A 19510-nucleotide genomic window follows, 5' to 3' on the forward strand; every position below is an offset into this window, starting at 1 on the left:
CTTTTTCCTTTTCTTTCCCTATCGTGACACGCTGTAGCCAAACGCGTAACTGTGTGATACCATCGCGACAGGACCTCCGCAGCATGTCAAGATAGGGACCCCATGTATATCGCATTTTTTTATTCTAACGTCTTTATTGATTCACAATGTCCCGTACTCTTCGAAATAAATACATTTTTATTTGCAATATAACTGTCTCCGCTGTGTTCAGTTTTAATCGTATATTTAAGGTAGGGGAAACACCTTCTGCTTTGTACTTCAAAAATGAATAGAAATATAAAGTCTATCATCATTATATTATTATGCACGTGCTTTCAATTTTGTTTTTTATTGTTAAATTACATCGATCTTGAAACTAATACCTAAGAATGTGAATATGGGCTCCCGTGTTGTGCCAGCGGTAATGTGGAAACTGGTGTCTCTTCACCAATGAAAGGAGTACACAAGCAGTACATTTCGAGAACAGGGTTTAAAATTAAAAGAAAACACCTTACCCAATGAACTAACATAGTAACTCCTCCCTCAATGTAAGACTGTCTATTCGTGTAAAGGCTGAAAAGTCTGGGGTCAACTGATCAAAAGATGACAACTGGAAGATCTGGTGGTCGTGCCTTTGCTGTTTTGAACGTCAGAGTGACGTCACAGCCAGAAAGAGAAGGCGCTATATTGAAATATATTGAAACATCCACCCCACCCCACCAGACAGACTCAAATTCCCCCCATTGTTTTCATCACAATCAGGAGTTCAAGCACCGAGTTTGTTGGTACCTGTAAACTTCCTCGTAGATATTCACGTGATTACCCGAAAAACAAGGCGCTATATCTCGGGAATGAAAGCAGCACTAACGAATGAGGTGGGTTTCATCGTTTGTGCCGTCTCTAGGGGGGCCAACTTCACGGGGCTCAGGGTAAACCCTGCATGGTATTTTAAATACAATATTTCGGACGGATTTTGAATCTTTCGTTTTGCGTTGTGATTATTGTGTTCTGCAATAAAATATTAACTTCAGAGTAACTCGTAAAACTACTGAACAATGTAAAAGCAGGCATACAAATACTTCGAACTGTTACAGGCAACAAGTGAAAATGAGCTCTTGCAGCTGTTCTTTAGCTAAAGACAAGTCCTCATCTGAGAGACGTTTGCAAACGAGCTGCCGTTTGAACGGGAATGTGCCGACTCTCTACAGTGACGAGATTATCTCCATATTCAATTCCAAACCCGACGCCTGCGTCTGGCCCAGCAGGCCAAAACCTCAGCACAGAGGAAGGACTGATTGTGTGCGTGTGTCCGCCGTGGCACAGTAGCGTTCGGCAGCCTAGGTAATTGTTGCTTAACCTGTGTGTGTGTGAGAGAGACAGTATGTGTGTACTTTCTTACTACCAGGGCTGCTTAACCGCTGTTTTTAAAGCCAGCAGGCTGAGTCTGCCGCTCAGGTGTCGTTTGATCCTGTCGGAAGTAGTAGTGTCAGGTGTGTTGTGTGTCTGTCTTAGTTTGTTTTTGTCTTTTCAAGCCCGCGGTCTGGACTCTCTGGTCCAGAAGAGGTGAGGTGCTTTAGAAGTGCAGCTCACAGCACTCCGGTGTTGCGATACAGTGGTCTGAAGGGCGAGACCGTGTCACGGCGCCACTCCCCACTGGAGATCTAGCGTGGAGACGGACTGGGGCTGGCGATCTGAAGACTTAGAGTTCATCAGTCATTTCGGGATGCACGCTCGGCACCCTGATTCGATCTCGGCAGGCTCAGTCTCACTACTGTATCCGTGCAGTGGTTCTCATCGCTGCCTTACAGCGCTGGGGCCCTGGGTTCAGGTCCCGGGGTGCTGTCTGTGTCTCCCCGTGTCCGTGGGCGCTTGCTCCGTGTTTGTTTCTGAGCGCGCCCTGCGGTGAATTCCTGTACGTCTTGTGCCTGGGCTAGGCTCAGGGCTGGATACGGCAGTGGGGAGAATGGATGGAGCTCACGTGTTCATTTCCCTCTCTGGCAGCCTGAACGAACACCGCTCCGCCCCCCCGGTCCCTGCCTGTCGGCTAGAGTAACGAGGCTCGTTACAGCAGGTGACAGAAGCAGCAATTCGTGTCCCAGAAGACTGGGCGGCTGCAGCATCAGACACAAACCTGTTCCCGGGTCCCGCTGCGGTGGCCAGGCCAGACCGCCGGACCGCCGGACACGCGTGAGCGCAGCCCGGCTTGCTGACCCTCTTTACCAGATGCGCGTGGGAGGGGCTGATGATATCTGTCCGAGTTGACGAGCTCGGCTGCATCTGTGTCATTCGACACACTAGTGGGAGGAAGTATAGTTTTTAAGGCCAGAAAAACGTGAAAACGAGTTTTTTCCCCCCTCGTCTCCACGCAAAAGCAGTGTCGCACAGAAGGAGCGTGTCAGCACACCCCCAGCTATGCCGATATCGAAATGGAAATAAACGCATGCTGTTGCTCATGCTGCCGTGTTTTTCTACACCTCTTGGGTCTTCGTGCCGTTGTCCGAGGCGCCGGCTCGTCGCTGGCGGGCTCTGCGCGACTCGCCCAAGGAGTGCAGCCGTCCTGGAGGAAGGGGACAAGCTTCCCAGCCTCTCCCACCTGTTCTCCTGGGAATCCAGGGTGGAGGAGACACTGCTGTCGCTGCTGTTCTGTCCGTATGCCCTGGGGCAGCTGCTCCCTGTCCTCCCAGGGGCAGAACTGTGATGGCAGGGCTGGGAACACGTGGCTGTGGCCTGTATCCCTTTAACACCAGCATCACATCGCTCTTCCACACAAACGCCTGAGCAGCAATTTCTCTTCTGTGGCGGGTGGCCACAGGTCTGGCAGATGCCCTGGCCTGGTGTGTCTGTGCTTCTGCTCAGTGCTCTCCTGCGCCGCCCGTCGGGATCAGTTAGCTGCCAAACAGGACCGGTGGGCCCGGTGGCTGCTCTCTCATCACAGCAGGGTTTCTGATTTGTGAACGGAAACGCGTCCCTTCGCAGGGGTGCTGTCCGTAGCAGAACCTCGTGATTTGATCTCCTGACGCAGGAAGAGGAAAAAACAAGTCTGAGCCCCAGCTTTGTGTCGGGGGTGTCTGAGAGCTCTACGGATAAGTCTGCTGGAAGAGCTATGCCCCACTCGAGCGGCCTCACTGCCCCTGCGAGAGCAGCCCGAGAGAGGGGCGTTTCTGCTGAGTTATTCGTCACTCCTAGGAAACAGAAACAAGGGAAAGTCTCGTTTGGTGTGTGGCCGCAGTCTTAGTAATCCCGACATTTCCCAAGAGTGCTCCTTAGGGGGTCACCCGGAGACAGACAGAGCTCTGGGAAGACGCGCCTCCGGTCTCCGTCCCGAACAGGCCTGGCGCAGCAGGGTCAGGGGTCAGGGTAGTGCCGGAGCCGCACCAGCCCGGCAGCTCCGAGAGATGCTGGCTCTCCTTTGTGCTGCCTCCCCTTTCCCCAGCAGGAAGGAGCCCAGGCCTCCAGCCTTTAGAAGAGCATACAGACCGAGCATCACAGCACACTGATACCGAGCCTGCCCATAGAGACTGGACACAGGCTGACCTGGCTGTCCAGAGAGGACAGGCTCAGTGACCACAGCCTGGACACAGGCAGACCTGGCTGTCATGAGTGGACAGGCTCAGTGACAACAGTGTAGACAGAGACTGGACACAGGAGACCTGGCTGTCATGAGTGGACAGGCTCAGTGACAGTGTGGACAGAGACTGGACACAGGCAGACCTGGCTGTCCAGAGAGGACAGGCTCAGTGACAACAGTGTAGACAGAGACTGGACACAGGAGACCTGGCTGTCATGAGTGGACAGGCTCAGTGACAGTGTGGACAGAGACTGGACACAGGCAGACCTGGCTGTCCAGAGAGGACAGGCACAGGTATGAAAACCTCTTCACATTTGAGAGGTATGTAAGTTCGGCACCTCTCTCGGTGAGAGTAACCCGTCTTTCATGTCGAGCGACGGTCTCCAATCAGTCGTGCAGTTTATTAAACTGTCCGTGTGAACGATTGTCTTTCAGAGGGCTGTCGAGCAGTGACTCATGCGGAAGGACTGAGAGCTGGTCGATAAACAGGGACACCGCCAAAACACCACTGAGACCACGTAGATAAAAAATGAGAATTTATATAATTTAAACAAGATGCATTAGCAAGCGTTAGCGCTCATTATTGCCTCAAACGTGGAGCGCGGATGCACTAGTCTGCAGATGCTGGACTCGGGCCGCACAGCCGGGGCTGCAATACCGCGGCCGGCCACCAGGCGCCACGCACACGCACACGCACGCACGCAGGCCGCTCGGCGAGCCGCCGCCGAATTCTGATTGGCTCGCCTGCGACTGGCTCTATTTTTCCATTGGTCGGCGTGGAAACGCCGGGGGACAGCGATTGGTCGACTCGCTACGCAGACATTTTGAAACACTTTTCCTTTGTTACAGAATATCTACAGTTAAAAAGCATGAACAGCAGTGTAACACGTGTAAAAAGATGGAAGTGTGGTTTCTCCGAAAAATAAAATGCCGCCCGTGTTGAACCTGGCGACAGGTGCTGTACGCCACGACGGCGAGAGGTAAACAATTGGGGAGACGCGGGCTCCACCAATCGCGGCCCGGGCCTGGCCGTGTTGCTAGGCAGATTATGTTAATATATGCAATGCGGCCATCTCTGCAGCTACCATTCTGAGGTAAGAACGACTTGACCATTTTCAGTAAAATCTAAAAAATTACAGAACATCTTCGAGCCCAGGACGAGGTTCCGCCGCCAGGTGACCTAATTGTAAGTATGTGTTGCGGCTTCGCGACCGGCCGGCGGTTTTTTAACCCGGGGAGGAAAAGAGTATTTTGTTGGGTCTCTTCGGAAGGCGGCTGTTGTTGTTTAGTCCCACCCAACATGGAGAGGCCCCTTCCCCGCTCGGCGGCGGCAGCGGCGCTGGGCGCAACCAGGGCGGCGGGCGGGAGGGTCCGGCTCCGGGCCCGGGTGGAGGCGGCCCGAGCGGGGGGGCCCGGTACCGGGACCGGCCCGTTACCGCCTGCCGCGGGGCCGGCTCGCGCCACGCCGCGCCGCGAGCTCGAGAGCGAGAGCGAGACGGAGCGCGCGAGCTAGAGCGCGAGCCAGCCGTGTGGTACGGTCCGGCCGGGACGCGGAACCTGCGGGGTCACGGCGGGGGGAGAGCGGGGGGGGCGGAGGGGACCCCCGGTTTTGGTTTGGTCTCCCGAAAAAGCGCAGGGGGTTTCCCGGCCGGCTGCGGCGGTAGCGCCGTCCGCCGTGTTTCGTCTTTCTGACGGCGCTTCCTCCGCGGCCGGGCCGCCCGTCCTCCTCCCCGCTCCCCCCCCCTCCCCGCGGCGCTGTGAGACGGCCCGGCCCGCCGGCTGGTTCGGGTTCGGCCCGGCCGGGATGTGCCCGCCTCCTGCCTCCACCCCCGGAGCCCGGGCCCGCGTGTTTACCCCGCGGCTCCCACACAAAGCGAAACCAGGACCGGTGCTTCTCTTAAAGCGCTCTAGACGCAGGTGCGCAGCAGGAGGAGGTGCTGTCAGGGAGCGTGTGTTACACTCCTGAGCCCCTCCGTGGCCCAGTCAGAGTGTGGCTGTCTGGACCACGGCCTCCCACCTGCGGCCGTGTGCCGCCCACCTGAGCCCACCTGCGGCCGTGTCACCCACCTGAGCCCACCTGCAGCCGTGTGTCACTCAGCTGTGCCCACCTGCGGCCGTGTGTCACTCAGCTGTGCCCACCTGAGCCCACCTGCGGCCGTGTGCCACCCACCTGAGCCCACCTGCGGCCGTGTGCCACCCACCTGAGCCCACCTGCGGCCGTGTCACCCACCTGAGCCCACCTGCAGCCGTGTGTCACTCAGCTGTGCCCACCTGCGGCCGTGTGCCACCCACCTGAGCCCACCTGCGGCCGTGTGTCACCCACCTGAGCCCCCCCGCGCCGGCAGGTCCCCGCTCTGCTCCGGGAGACGGGCGGTGGGCGCGGGTGTGTCGCAGGCGAGCCCTGGTACTGACCACGCCACACGGGCACGTCCTCTCCGGAACACTGGGCCCTGCCTTATCGGTGTTGGCGTGTAGTTTCCACACGCGCTGCTGGCTCCAGAGGGCGGTGGGTGACGGTGTGCACCCAGGCTGTGGTTGGCATCACCACTGTCCTCTAGCTGTAGGAACCCTCTGGACCGGGAAGCCGTGAGACCGCGGTGGACAGATTCTTCCTGGTACGCTGCTGTGTAAACCCCGTAGCGTGAAGTGTGCCACAGCTCTGCCACGTCGGAACCGACAGCTGAGCGTCTTCCTGGCTCCCGCGCAGGTGTCCCGGCGTGTCTGTGCTCTGCGCTGCTGGCTCCAGCCCGGCCCGGCCCGTCTCCTGCGGTCTGCGCGGCTCGCTCGCTCATGTGACAGGTAATTCAGGCCTCTGTCCACTGGGGAAAGGGAGGAGGAGGAGGAGGAGGAGGAGGAGGAGGAGGCACGGAGCCTTTCAAGCAGCGCTCTGAAACTGAGGCGTCCTATCGGACAGTTCCTCACAAGCGTCTGGCGAGGAGAGAAATCCGGTGCCTGCTTGTTCCTGTTTGTGTCCCTTTTCCCTTTTTGCCAGCAGCTCTATCTCCCTGCAGCTCCCAGCTGGCCGCCCACTGGAGCCCAGCAGTGAGAGCCTGGCCAGTACCTGGAGGGGAGACTCCTGGGAGAGCTGAGGCTGCTGGGAGAGGTGTCAGTGGGGCCAGCAGGGGGCGCTCACCCTGGGGTCTGTGTGGGTCCTAATGCCCCAGTACAGTGACAGGGCGTTATACTGTGAAAGGCCTCCTAATACCCCCCGTCTCTGAACTGGCCTCATCACTCTGCTCTCCTCCCCACTGAGAGCTGGTGTGTGGGGAGCGGACTGGAGCATCATCCAGGTGGGGGTACACACTGGTGGGGGTGGAGGGGATCCCCGTGACCTGTAAAGAGCTCTGAGTGGAGGGTCCAGAGAAGCGCTATAGAGCTGTAAGGGATGATGATGATGATGATGATGATTTATTATTATTTTTCTCCACTGAAGCCCACGTGTCTGTGGGAGAGGGCGGACCCCCTGCAGGGGGCGCTCCTTTCTGCACCGGCGAGAGGCTCGGACCCGCAGCCCAAATCGGCTGGAGGGGTCCCCAGTCCTGAGCCGGCTGCAGCGCGGCGCTCCCGGAGCGAGGGAGGCGTGATGAAGCGCGGGGTGTCTGGGGTGTCGGGGAGCAACGTGGCCAGGCCAGCCCAGCCCGCACCCCCGCACTGACTGCCCCCCTCTCCTGTGTTGTCAGGGTGCCCCGCCCCGCCCCAGGACCCTCCCATGACCCCCCGGCGGCGGTGTGAGCCGGCAGAGGGAGCAGTACCGCTGTGATAGCCCGCGGGGGAGTCGCCATGGAGACCAAGCAGGAGCCCCCCCACGTGTGGAGCCAGGCCCCCGACGGCGAGCCTGGCAACGGTGCTCAGGTGCGTGCCCGTCTCCGCGCGTGTGCGCAGGCGCGCCGGTCCTCCGGCTCAGGAGCGCCCCCTGTGTCGTGTTTCTGCCTGCGGTGACGCTCTGCCTGTGCTGCAGGTGCACTTCGAGGGCGCGGCCGTGGCTCAGATCGTGTACAGCGGCGAGCAGCAGGACCGGCCGCAGCAGCAGGTGGTCTACACTGCCGACGGCAGCTCCTACACCTCTGTGGAGCCGGCTGAGCACACGCTGGTCTACATACACCCCGCCGACGGCACACAGGTGAGACTCTGAGCAGAGCCGGGGGACGGACAGGGGAGACTCTGAGCAGAGACAGGGGAGGGACAGGGGAGACTCTGAGCAGAGACAGGGGAGGGAGAGGGGAGACTCTGAGCAGAGACAGGAGGGACAGGGGAGACTCTGAGCAGGGACAGGGGAGACTCTGAGCAGAGACAGGAGGGACAGGGGAGACTCTGAGCAGAGCCGGGGGAGACTCTGAGCAGAGACAGGAGGGACAGGGGAGACTCTGAGCAGAGACAGGGGAGGGAGAGGGGAGACTCTGAGCAGAGACAGGGGAGGGACAGGGGAGACTCTGAGCAGAGACAGGAGGGACAGGGGAGACTCTGAGCAGAGACAGGGGAGGGACAGGGGAGACTCTGAGCAGAGCCGGGGGAGACTCTGAGCAGAGACAGGAGGGACAGGGGAGACTCTGAGCAGAGACAGGGGAGGGACAGGGGAGACTCTGAGCAGAGCCGGGGGAGACTCTGAGCAGAGACAGGAGGGACAGGGGAGACTCTGAGCAGAGACAGGAGGGACAGGGGAGACTCTGAGCAGAGACAGGGGAGGGAGAGGGGAGACTCTGAGCAGAGACAGGGGAGGGACAGGGGAGACTCTGAGCAGAGACAGGGGAGACTTTGAGCAGAGACAGGGGAGAGACAGGGGAGACTCTGAGCAGAGCCAGGGCAGGGATCTTAGCTGCGAGTGACCCTGACTGTTAGAGATGGGTGCAGTCAGGAAGGAGAGGTAACGTTGGCCAGAGAGAGGTGCCGTTTCTCCCTGGTGTCTCCTGAGCTCTCTCTCTTCTTCCCTGCAGACCGTGTTCGCCGATCAGCCGCAGGTGGCCTACATACAGCAGGATGGCACCACGCAGCAGGTGAGGCCAGGGGGGGTCAGGGGGCAGCGGGTGAGGCTGGGAGGGGTCAGGGGGCAGCAGGTGAGGCCGGGGGGGGGTCAGGGGGCAGCGGGTGAGGCCGGGAGGGGTCAGGAACTAGCAGGTGAGGCCGGGAGGGGTCAGGGGGCAGCGGGTGAGGCCGGGAGAGGTCAGGAACTAGCAGGTGAGGCCGGGAGGGGTCAGGGGGCAGCGGGTGAGGCCGGGAGGGGTCAGGGGGCAGCAGGTGAGGCCGGGGGGGGGTCAGGAGCTAGCACGTGAGGCCGGGAGGGGTCAGGGGGCAGCGGGTGAGGCCGGGAGGGGTCAGGAGCTAGCAGGTGAGGCCAGGAGGGGTCAGGGGGCAGCGGGTGAGGCCGGGAGAGGTCAGGAACTAGCAGGTGAGGCCAGGAGGGGTCAGGGGGCAGCGGGTGAGGCCGGGAGGGGTCAGGAGCTAGCAGGTGAGGCCGGGAGGGGTCAGGGGGCAGCGGGTGAGGCCGGGGGGGGGTCAGGAGCTAGCAGGTGAGGCCGGGAGGGGTCAGGGGGCAGCGGGTGAGGCCGGGAGAGGTCAGGAGCTAGCAGGTGAGGCCGGGAGGGGTCAGGGGGCAGCAGGTGAGGCCGGGGGGGGGTCAGGAACTAGCAGGTGAGGCCGGGAGGGGTCAGGAACTAGCAGGTGAGGCCGGGAGGGGTCAGGGGGCAGCGGGTGAGGCCGGGGGGGGGTCAGGGGGCAGCGGGTGAGGCCGGGAGGGGTCAGGAACTAGCAGGTGAGGCCGGGAGGGGTCAGGGGGCAGCGGGTGAGGCCGGGAGAGGTCAGGAACTAGCAGGTGAGGCCGGGAGGGGTCAGGGGGCAGCGGGTGAGGCCGGGAGGGGTCAGGGGGCAGCAGGTGAGGCCGGGGGGGGGTCAGGAGCTAGCACGTGAGGCCGGGAGGGGTCAGGGGGCAGCGGGTGAGGCCGGGAGGGGTCAGGAGCTAGCAGGTGAGGCCAGGAGGGGTCAGGGGGCAGCGGGTGAGGCCGGGAGGGGTCAGGAACTAGCAGGTGAGGCCGGGAGGGGTCAGGGGGCAGCGGGTGAGGCCGGGAGGGGTCAGGAGCTAGCAGGTGAGGCCGGGAGGGGTCAGGGGGCAGCGGGTGAGGCCGGGGGGGGGTCAGGAGCTAGCAGGTGAGGCCGGGAGGGGTCAGGGGGCAGCGGGTGAGGCCGGGAGAGGTCAGGAGCTAGCAGGTGAGGCCGGGAGGGGTCAGGGGGCAGCAGGTGAGGCCGGGGGGGGGTCAGGAACTAGCAGGTGAGGCCGGGAGGGGTCAGGGGGCAGCGGGTGAGGCCGGGGGGGGGTCAGGAGCTAGCAGGTGAGGCCGGGAGGGGTCAGGGGGCAGCGGGTGAGGCCGGGAGAGGTCAGGAGCTAGCAGGTGAGGCCGGGAGGGGTCAGGGGGCAGCGGGTGAGGCCGGGAGAGGTCAGGGGCAAGCAGGTGGGTGACCTGGTGTGTTCTGCACAGTGTAGGGGGGCACCAGGGGTTGTGGCTGAGCTTCTTGTGGGACACTGGCTGCGACCCGAGTTAGCAGAGGGTCAGAGCTGGGGCCAGGCCAGGCCAGGGAGTCCTGACCTCCACTCACCCCTCGTTCCTCGTTCCCCTGTAGGTGACGGTGCTGCTGCCCAGCGGCCAGAACATGAACGCAGCCAATCTGCACGTGCTCAGCAACGTGGCCGAGACGCCCCAGGCCATCCTGGAGCCCGTGCCTCAGGTGAGTGCATTTGTGGGTCTTTTTACTTTCGACAAGAACTGGTTTTTCTTCTTTTCACAATATCTTCTCCGGTTCGCCGGGCACTGGTTGGTGGCCGGATCCTCCGAGATGCTGAGGCGACAGCCGGTCAGCGTGGGCCTGTCCCCCGGGGGCTGAGGCGGAGTCCGGTCAGCGTGGGCCTGTCCCCCGGGGGCTGAGGCGACAGCCGGTCAACTGGGCCTGTCCCCCGGGGGCTGAGGCGACAGCCGGTCAGCGTGGGCCTGTCCCCCGGGGGCTGAGGCGGAGTCCGGTCAGCGTGGGCCTGTCCCCCGGGGGCTGAGGCGACAGCCGGTCAGCGTGGGCCTGTCCCCCGGGGGCTGAGGCGGAGTCCGGTCAGCGTGGGCCTGTCCCCCGGGGGCTGAGGCGGAGTCCGGTCAGCGTGGGCCTGTCCCCCGGGGGCTGAGGCGACAGCCGGTCAGCGTGGGCCTGTCCCCCGGGGGCTGAGGCGGAGTCCGGTCAGCGTGGGCCTGTCCCCCGGGGGCTGAGGCGACAGCCGGTCAGCGTGGGCCTGTCCCCCGGGGGCTGAGGCGACAGCCGGTCAGCGTGGGCCTGTCCCCCGGGGGCTGAGGCGGAGTCCGGTCAGCGTGGGCCTGTCCCCCGGGGGCTGAGGCGACAGCCGATCAGCGTGGGCCTGTCCCCCGGGGGCTGAGGCGGAGTCCGGTCAGCGTGGGCCTGTCCCCCGGGGGCTGAGGCGACAGCCGGTCAGCGTGGGCCTGTCCCCCGGGGGCTGAGGCGACAGCCGGTCAGCGTGGGCCTGTCCCCCGGGGGCTGAGGCGGCTTTTTTCTGTGTTGCACTGATTGTACTTCATCGAAAGGCCGACTGCGCTGGACGTGTGTTATATTACGCCTATTGTACTGCGTGTTGCTAGGTGTCTTCCCTTGTAACGAGCATTTTCGACAGAGCGTTTATTCTGTGTTTGTCCCACAGGGTGCGCTGTCTGTGTCCAACGCGTTGCCCTCCATGGCCTCCTCCTCAAGCCCCCTGGGGCCTCTGGGGGCCACAGACTCAGCCCTGGACTCGGAGGGAGAGGAGGAAGAAGATGATGAGGAAGGGGATGACTCGGACCTGGACGACTGGGAGCCTGGCCCCCCGCGACCTTTCACCCCACACGACCTCTGTGAGTGTGTCGGGGGCAGTAGGATAGAGAGCAGTGACCAGTACAGAGCACACAGGAGATGTGAGCCTGATGGCGAGCTCTCCCACTCTCTGATCTCTCTCTTCCCTCTCTCTCCTGCGCCGTGCAGGGTGTGAAGAGTGCAACAACGCCCACCCCTCGGTGTGTCTGAAGCACGGCCCCCTGCACCCCATCCCCAACCGGCCCGTCCTGTCCAAGGCCCGGGCCAGCCTGCCCCTGGTCCTGTACGTCGACCGCTACCTGGGTGGCGTCTACTCCAAGCGCCGCATCCCCAAGCGCACGCAGTTCGGGCCGGTGGAGGGGCCCCTGGCGCGGCAGAGCGAGCTGGCCGACGGCTACATCCACCTCAAGGCAAGAGGCAGCAAGGCCGCACGCACAGACACGCTCGCACGCTCTCGCCCCCTGACGCACAGACACGCTCGCACGCTCTCGCCCTCAGACGCACAGACACGCTGGCAGGGTCTCGCCCTCAGACGCACAGACACGCTGGCAGGGTCTCGCCCTCAGACGCACAGACACGCTCGCACGCTCTCGCCCCCTGACGCACAGACACGCTCGCAAGCTCTCGCCCCCTGACGCACAGACACGCTCGCACGCTCTCGCCCTCAGACGCACAGACACGCTGGCAGGGTCTCGCCCTCAGACGCACAGACACGCTGGCAGGGTCTCGCCCTCAGACGCACAGACACGCTCGCACGCTCTCGCCCCCTGACGCACAGACACGCTCGCAAGCTCTCGCCCCCTGACGCACAGACACGCTCGCACGCTCTCGCCCTCAGACATGCTCGCACGCTCTCGCCCCCTGTGCACAGACACGCTCGCACGCTCTCGCCCTCAGACGCACAGACACGCTCGCACGCTCTCGCCCTCAGACATGCTCGCACACTCTTGCCCTGGGTGCACAGACACGCTCGCACGCTCTCGCCCCCTGTGCACAGACACGCTCGCACAGACACGCTCGCACGCTCCCGCCCTCAGACACGCTCGCACGCTCCCGCCCTCAGACACGCTCGCACGCTCTCGCCCCCTGAGGCACAGACACGCTCGCACGCTCTCGCCCCCTGTGCACAGACAGGCTCGCACAGACACATTCGCACGCTCCCGCCCTCAGACATGCTCGCACACTCTCGCCCCCTGTGCACAGACACGCTCGCACAGACACACTCGCACGCTCCCGCCCTCAGACACGCTCGCACGCTCTCGCCCTCGGTGCACAGACACGCTCGCACGCTCTCGCCCCCTGTGCACAGACACGCTCGCACAGACACACTCGCACGCTCCCGCCCTCAGACATGCTCGCACGCTCTCGCCCCCTGTGCGCAGACACGCTCGCACGCTCTCGCCCCCTGACGCACAGACACGCTTGCAGATGCAGTCACACAGAGAATAGTGAACTGAAGTACAGAGATGCCCACAGACATTGAGGACGTTGCTGGAGGTCATTCAACACCACGTCTGGGAGGGGGTTTTGTTGTTTGCTAATGCTGTGAGCTGCCACTGGCGGTAGCACTTCTTCAGTCCATAGTGCCACAGAGAGAAGAGGAATCTTTCCTGCTCCCCTGCGGAGCACGGTTCTCGGTGCAGGCTGTGGGTGGCCTGAGCTCAGCCTGTCTAACAGCGCCACACGCCTCACAACACACAGTACCTCTCAGACGGAGCTTGGGCATCCCGATTTCCTGGTGCGACTGACCACAGAACGCCAAGGGCTAAAACAGGCTGGGCAGAACGTGCGTGTTACTGCCTGCCGTAATAACGCACTGCCCCGCGTTTCGCTGACTCTCGTAGTCCCTCAGACCCAGGGCTGCTCGTGCGTTGATCTGCTCCACAACCGGCTCCTTAAGCGCTTCGCCAAAGATGAGCTGGAGCCGCCCGGAAGGGCCCTGAGCCTGTCTGCTCCGCAGGTCTGCCGGCTGGACACGGGCAAGGAGGGTGAGGCGGGGGAGGACCTGTGGCTGGACCTGTCCGATGAGGAGCGCTGCAACTGGATGATGTTTGTCCGTCCCGCCCAGAACCACCTGGAGCAGAACCTGGTGGCCTACCAGTACGGCAAAGACATCTACTACACCACCATCAAGAACATCGAGCCCAAGCAGGAGCTCAAGGTGGGTGGAGGGGGCCGTGGCGCGGCTCGGTCCCGCGCGTGCGTGAGAGAGGGAGTCTCGCTGTGGCAGGGAGGAAAGGTGCCCATTCGTTTGCAGTGGTGCGTCCCAGCTGGGACCGCAGCCACACCCACAGTAAACAAAAACAAAACATATCGAAGATGTACAATAACCACAAAAAAACAGCAGTAATCTGAGTCCGTGCCCGTCGGGCAATTCGCTCAATATTCCTCGAGCTCTCCTCCCCGAGTCACTGCTACTGGCTGCCTGACCGTTTCCCAGCGTCCCTTGCCACAGGTTTGGGCTGCACGCCATTGTCAGTGTAGCAGCATGAACCGTGAAACAGACCAGCATCAATCTAGACTGTTACTATAACAGACCAAAAACACAGCGTAATAGAAACATAATGCATACAAATGTGTCACATCCGTACTATCAGATTCCCACTGCCAGCTCAGGCATGTACGGGGCTACTGAAGCGCAGGAGCTTTCCCTGCCGGGGGTCCTGGGGGGACCAGGAGCTAGGCCCAGAAGGAATGAGATCACGTTGGCAAGGAAGAGACACGGAGAATCCAGACTACTCCAGGAGCACAGTACACACTAGAAAGACTGCTGTGGATCCATCTTTCTTTAATGAGCCCAATCCGCAACAGAAATCTTTCCGAGCCCTCAAGCCCGAACTGGAGCTGGGCCTGCTGATGTTAGAGCAGTGTGGAGAGTCTAGGATCCGGGATCCAGCTAACGCACTCCCGGCACGCAGTGCCCCGCCCTCTGCACCTGAGGAGTGTCCCTGTTCAGCACGGGGCCAATCGGACGATCCCCTTTCTGCCTGTGGAATTCCACAGGCGCCTCGTCAGGCAGGCAGGCAGGTGTGTCCAGTTACTGTGGGCTTTAACCAAGCCTCAGCTGGGGCTGCCACAGTGTCAGACTCGCACTCCTGCAGAGACAGGCAAGGCAAGCAGAGCAGAGGTGAAGCTCTGTTTATCAGCTCAGGAGCCGAAGCTCGAGGAAACAAGAGTCTCTTGTTTGTGTCAGATGACATTTCAAACATTTCACAGATGTCGTGTCAGGCTAGTGTGTCCTGTACACCACCAAATGTAGATGGGCAATTTTGTTTTGCTCTACGTAGCGTGCAGGTGTACTGTTCTCTTGTGTTGTGTGATGCTTATGAACCGGTTATGAAGGTGTGCTTTCTAGTGCCTACCCGAGTGCTGTGCAGTCTTGTGAAGCCCTGTTTGTCTTGTCTTGCCCTCGGCCTCTAGGTGTGGTACGCTGCCTCGTACGCCGAGTTTGTGAACCAGAAGATTCATGATGTCACGGAGGAGGAGAGGAAAGGTGGACATCTTCATTTTTTATCAAGCAGTTTGAATGTTTGTCTTCAGTTTTTTTAGGAGTTCAGCTTGGTCAGTTATTTCTGATCTACCCGTTTAAGATGGAGTAGCTGGTTTTGTTTTTTTCCCCTGTATCAGTCTTGCACAGGGTGTCGGGTGCAGTGATTAGCACTGCTGCCTCGCGGCGATCGGACACTGGGTTCAATTCCTGGGGTGCTGTCTGCGTGGAGTTCGTATGTCCCTCCCCCACAGCAGGCTACTCAAGTGGTTTGTCAGTTATGGAAGCCTTAACCGTATTTCAATTAAAATATCAAAAACCAGCAAACTCCTAAGTACATTAGTTACAGAATAGTGCTTTTGTTGCACGTTGTGTGGTAGGTGATGGCTTACTGGTTCTAAATCGATTTTGTAAGTAGTTTGGGTATTTGTCAAGGTGTTAAGAGCTGCACTCGATATTCCTTCACTGGCCTTTTTAATTTAAAGAGGTGGTCGTAATAAGGAGACTTGGGAGTTTAAAATTCTTCACCTTTTTAAAAATAACGCAATCTCAGACATGTTTAAACTCCGTCTGAAACTCGCTGTGAAGCATTGCCCTCGGATTACTGGGAGACTCAACGCATGATGCGTGTCTTACTCCTCCTGACTTGGAGGGGATTATTGGGACCGTATTGATTGTTTTCCGCCGGTGAATCCTTTTTCTCGGTGCTCTTTGCTGTGAGAGCGGCTGGCATCTTGACCTCTGGCCCTGGAGACCGGAGCCTCTCGCCGGCCTGGGGCTCAGGACAGGGCTTCTCGGCTCCGCGGCTCGAGCCGCGCCCGCAGCGACGGTCCTGTCGGCTGTGCTCTCCTGAGGGCCTGCAGTCTCGGCTCGCCAGCAGGTTCAAGGAGACGGCTCTTTAGGGTTCTCTGCTGCTCGGCCAGCGCGGGGCAGCCGTTCTGCGGCTTCTGTGATGGGGCTGGTCTCCTCTCTCGAGGCACCCTGAGGCGGTGCAGGCGGTGCTTGTCCTCTGGGTGTGGACCAGCGACGAGCGCTCTGCCCCCAGCGAGGGCATGGGCTCCGTTGCGGTGGTCGTCCGCTTGGCCCTTGGTGAACCGTTGGCCTGTGTGTGTGCGCAGTGCTGCGGGAGCAGGAGAAGAACTGGCCCTGCTACGAGTGCAACCGGCGGTTCATGAGCTCGGAGCAGCTGCAGCAGCACCTCAACATGCACGACGACAAGCTGGACTTCCTCAGCAGGTAACGGCCCGCGGCCCGCTGGGGTGTGTGTGTGTGTGTGTGTGTGTGTGTGCACTCTGGCCCGCGGGGGTGGGTGTGTGTGTGTGCGTGCGCGCGCGCTCTGGCCCGCGGGGTGTGTGTGTGTGTGTACTCTGGCCCGCGGGGGGGGTGTGTGTGTGTGTGTGTGTGTGTGTGTGCGCACTCTGGCCCGCTGGGGGGGGGGCGATCATTTGCAGTGCGTGTGAGGAGCGTGAGCACGGGCCGTCTCCCAGCTCTCTGACCGCACGCTCTCCTCCCTGCCGTCCAGGGCGAAGGGGCGCAACCGGGGCCGCGGCAGGAGGCGCTTCGGGCCGGGCCGGAGGCCGGGGCGGCCCCCCAAGTTCATGCGCCTGGACACCCCCGCGGAGAGCAGCGAGGACCGCGCGCAGGTGAGCTGGGGGTCCCGGCTCGGACAACAGGGACTAACTCGAGCCCCTGCAGCTGGGCTGCTGCTGACCAGGGACAGCTGGGAGGCTGAAGATTTGGGTCCCATTGTGTATAAGTCCGACATGCAGGAGATGTCGGAAAGAAGACGAAGCAGAACCGTCAGCTTGTTTGAGACTGAGGCCGACGGGAGCTTGCCTGCCTGTAGCTGCGTTTCGGACCCTGGCTGTGCCCGCTGGAGCCCCCTGTCTCGCTGGTGAAGGGGTTTGTGTTCTCTGCTTGCAGGAGATGCTGGGCTTCCCTGGCAAGGTGCAGTTTGGGCAGGGGTCCGAGGGGACTCTGAATGGGCTGAAGGCCGCGGAGCCCGGGGGCCCAGGGGCCGGCGCCGACCCCTCCGCCCAGGCCGAGCCCCAGCCCCAGCCCCCCCCCAGCGAGCCCCCCCCCGAGCCGCCCGGCGCCGACCCCCCCGAGCCCCTGAAGGACGACGGGGACCAGGGCAGCCCCGCTGACCCCCACCTGACCCCCGAAGACATGCGCCGCGCTAAGAGGATACGGGTACGCTGCCCCCTGCTGGCCAGGCAGGCACATGGCCCACAGCCGAGCAGGCCTTCCCCAGCTGCTCTTCTGGGTGTGGGACCCACGCCGCGGTGTCGCGGTTGCTTCTGGTTACTCTTCCTCACTCGTCCCGCAGCCTCGGCGCGGACGGTTCACTGTCCCGATGCGTCCGAGAGAGACCGAAAGGGAAGAGCAGGGTAACCAGATCTTAGTGTGGTGTGGATCTGTGTCTCCGGCCCCCGGTGCTCTTTGCTGCTTTGACCTTCGTGTCTGTCTCTTTCTCTCTCTCTCTCTCTCTGCCTCCTGAAGATGGACTTACAGGTAGGCTCCATCCGATTACCGCCTTTTAAGTCTCGAATTTTAAAGGCATAGAAATGATGAAAAAAACCTGTAAGGGAATCGGTGAGGAGTGATAGCCATGACATCGCTGGGCATCTGGAGCTGTCTTATTCTTCCCGATCCCCTTCTCTCCCTGTGTCCGGCAGAACGCCGCGCTGCAGCACCTCTTCATCCGGAAGACCTTCCGGCCCTTCAAGTGCTCTCAGTGCGGGAAGGCCTTCCGGGAGAAGGACAAGCTGGACCAGCACCTGCGTTTCCACGGGCGGGACGGCAGCTGCCCGCTCACCTGCCACGTGTGCAACAAGGGCTTCCTCAGCAGCGCCGCCCTGGAGGGCCACATGCGCCTGCACTCCGACCAGAAGACCTACTCCTGCCTCTTCTGCCCCGAGTCCTTCGACCGGCTGGACCTGCTCAAGGAGCACGTGGGCGTCCACCTGAGCGACGGCTGCTTCACCTGCCCCTCCTGCAAGAAGCGCTTCAGCGACTTCATCCAGGTGAGAGAGCGCGGGAGTGCCCGAGCGCCGCGCCGCACTGCTCGCTGAGCCCCGCGAGCCCCCCCGCTGCGGTAGTGACGCCCCGCGAGCCCCCCGCTGCGGTAGTGACGCCCCGCGAGCCCCCCGCTGCGGTAGTGACAGCCCCGGGAGCCCCCCGCCCCGCGAGCCCCCCCGCTGAGGTAGTGACGCCCCGGGAGCCCCCCGCTGAGGTAGTGACGCCCCGGGAGCCCCCCGCTGAGGTAGTGACAGCCCCGGGAGCCCCCCGCCCCGCGAGCCCCCCCGCTGAGGTAGTGACGCCCCGCGAGCCCCCCCGCTGAGGTAGTGACAGCCCCGCGAGCCCCCCGCTGCGGTAGTGACGCCCCGCGAGCCCCCCGCTGAGGTAGTGACAGCCCCGCGAGCCCCCCCGCTGCGGTAGTGACGCCCCGCGAGCCCCCCGCTGAGGTAGTGACAGCCCCGGGAGCCCCCCGCCCCGCGAGCCCCCCGCTGCGGTAGTGACGCCCCGCGAGCCCCCCGCTGAGGTAGTGACAGCCCCGGGAGCCCCCCGCCCCGCGAGCCCCCCCGCTGAGGTAGTGACAGCCCCGCGAGCCCCCCCGCTGCGGTAGTGACGCCCCGCGAGCCCCCCGCTGAGGTAGTGACAGCCCCGGGAGCCCCCCGCTGCAGTAGTGACGCCCCGCGAGCCCCCCCGCTGCGGTAGTGACAGCCCCGCGAGCCCCCCCGCTGCGGTAGTGACAGCCCCGCGAGCCCCCCGCTGCAGTAGTGACGCCCCGCGAGCCCCCCCGCTGCGGTAGTGACAGCCCCGGGAGCCCCCCGCCCCGCGAGCCCCCCGCTGAGGTAGTGACAGCCCTGCGAGCCCCCCCGCTGAGGTAGTGACGCCCCGGGAGCCCCCCACTGAGGTAGTGACGCCCCGGGAGCCCCCCGCTGAGGTAGTGACACGCTGAGGTACTGATACCCTGACCGACTGCAATACAGACGGACCGGCTGACGCCCCCACAGACAGACCGGCTGACGCCCCCACAGGCTGACGCCCCGACGGACTGACGCCCCGACAGGCTGACGCCCCACAGACAGACGGACTGACGCCCCGACAGGCTGACGGACGGACTGATGCCCCACAGACAGACGGACTGACGCCCGGACGGACTGACGCCCCACAGACGGACGGACAGGCTGACGCCCCGACAGGCTGACACCCTACAGACGGACGGACTGACGCCCCGACGGACTGACGGACGGACTGACGCCCCACAGACGGACGGACTGACGGACCGGCTGACGCCCCGACGGACTGACGCCCCACAGACGGACGGACTGACGCCCCGACAGACTGACACCCTACAGACGGACGGACTGATGCCCCGACGGACTGACGGACGGACTGATGCCCCACAGACAGATGGACTGACGCCCCGACGGACTGACGCCCCACAGACGGATGGACAGGCTGACACCCCGACAGGCTGACGCCCCACAGACGGACGGGCTGACGCCCCGACAGACTGACACCCTACAGACGGACGGACTGACGCCCCGACAGGCTGACGCCCCACAGACGGACCGGCTGACGCCCCGACAGGCTGACGCCCTACAGACGGACCGGCTGACGCCCCGACAGGCTGACAC

The 19510-nt window shown here is 62.5% G+C and overlaps 1 protein-coding gene across 3 annotated transcripts in view; it reads left to right on the plus strand.

Moving 5' to 3' along the window:
• The first annotated feature begins 4568 nt into the window (after positions 1-4568).
• Positions 4569-19510, plus strand: part of prdm10 (PR domain containing 10) — a 29302-nt gene continuing 14360 nt past the window's right edge. Inside the window, exons 1-14 of one of the 3 annotated variants that reach the window (XM_088939880.1) lie at positions 4569-4641; positions 6255-6346; positions 7228-7399; positions 7506-7667; positions 8479-8538; positions 10157-10261; positions 11229-11418; positions 11546-11787; positions 13338-13538; positions 14798-14870; positions 15983-16100; positions 16387-16507; positions 16788-17057; positions 17543-17890. In XM_088939880.1, the coding sequence (XP_088796006.1) occupies positions 7328-7399; positions 7506-7667; positions 8479-8538; positions 10157-10261; positions 11229-11418; positions 11546-11787; positions 13338-13538; positions 14798-14870; positions 15983-16100; positions 16387-16507; positions 16788-17057; positions 17543-17890 (1962 nt within the window). In that variant the 5' untranslated portion in view covers positions 4569-4641; positions 6255-6346; positions 7228-7327. Of the gene's footprint in view, positions 4734-6106; positions 6163-6254; positions 6347-7227; positions 7400-7505; positions 7668-8478; positions 8539-10156; positions 10262-11228; positions 11419-11545; positions 11788-13337; positions 13539-14797; positions 14871-15982; positions 16101-16386; positions 16508-16787; positions 17058-17542; positions 17891-19510 lie in introns of those variants that run through there. The other 2 variants (XM_088939879.1, XM_088939881.1) reach the window with 2 other exon arrangements.

The sequence above is a fragment of the Atractosteus spatula genome, chromosome 22, assembly GCF_055471065.1.
Source record: "Atractosteus spatula isolate fAtrSpa1 chromosome 22, fAtrSpa1.hap1, whole genome shotgun sequence".
In the NCBI taxonomy this organism is placed as follows: Eukaryota; Metazoa; Chordata; class Actinopteri; order Semionotiformes; family Lepisosteidae; genus Atractosteus; species Atractosteus spatula.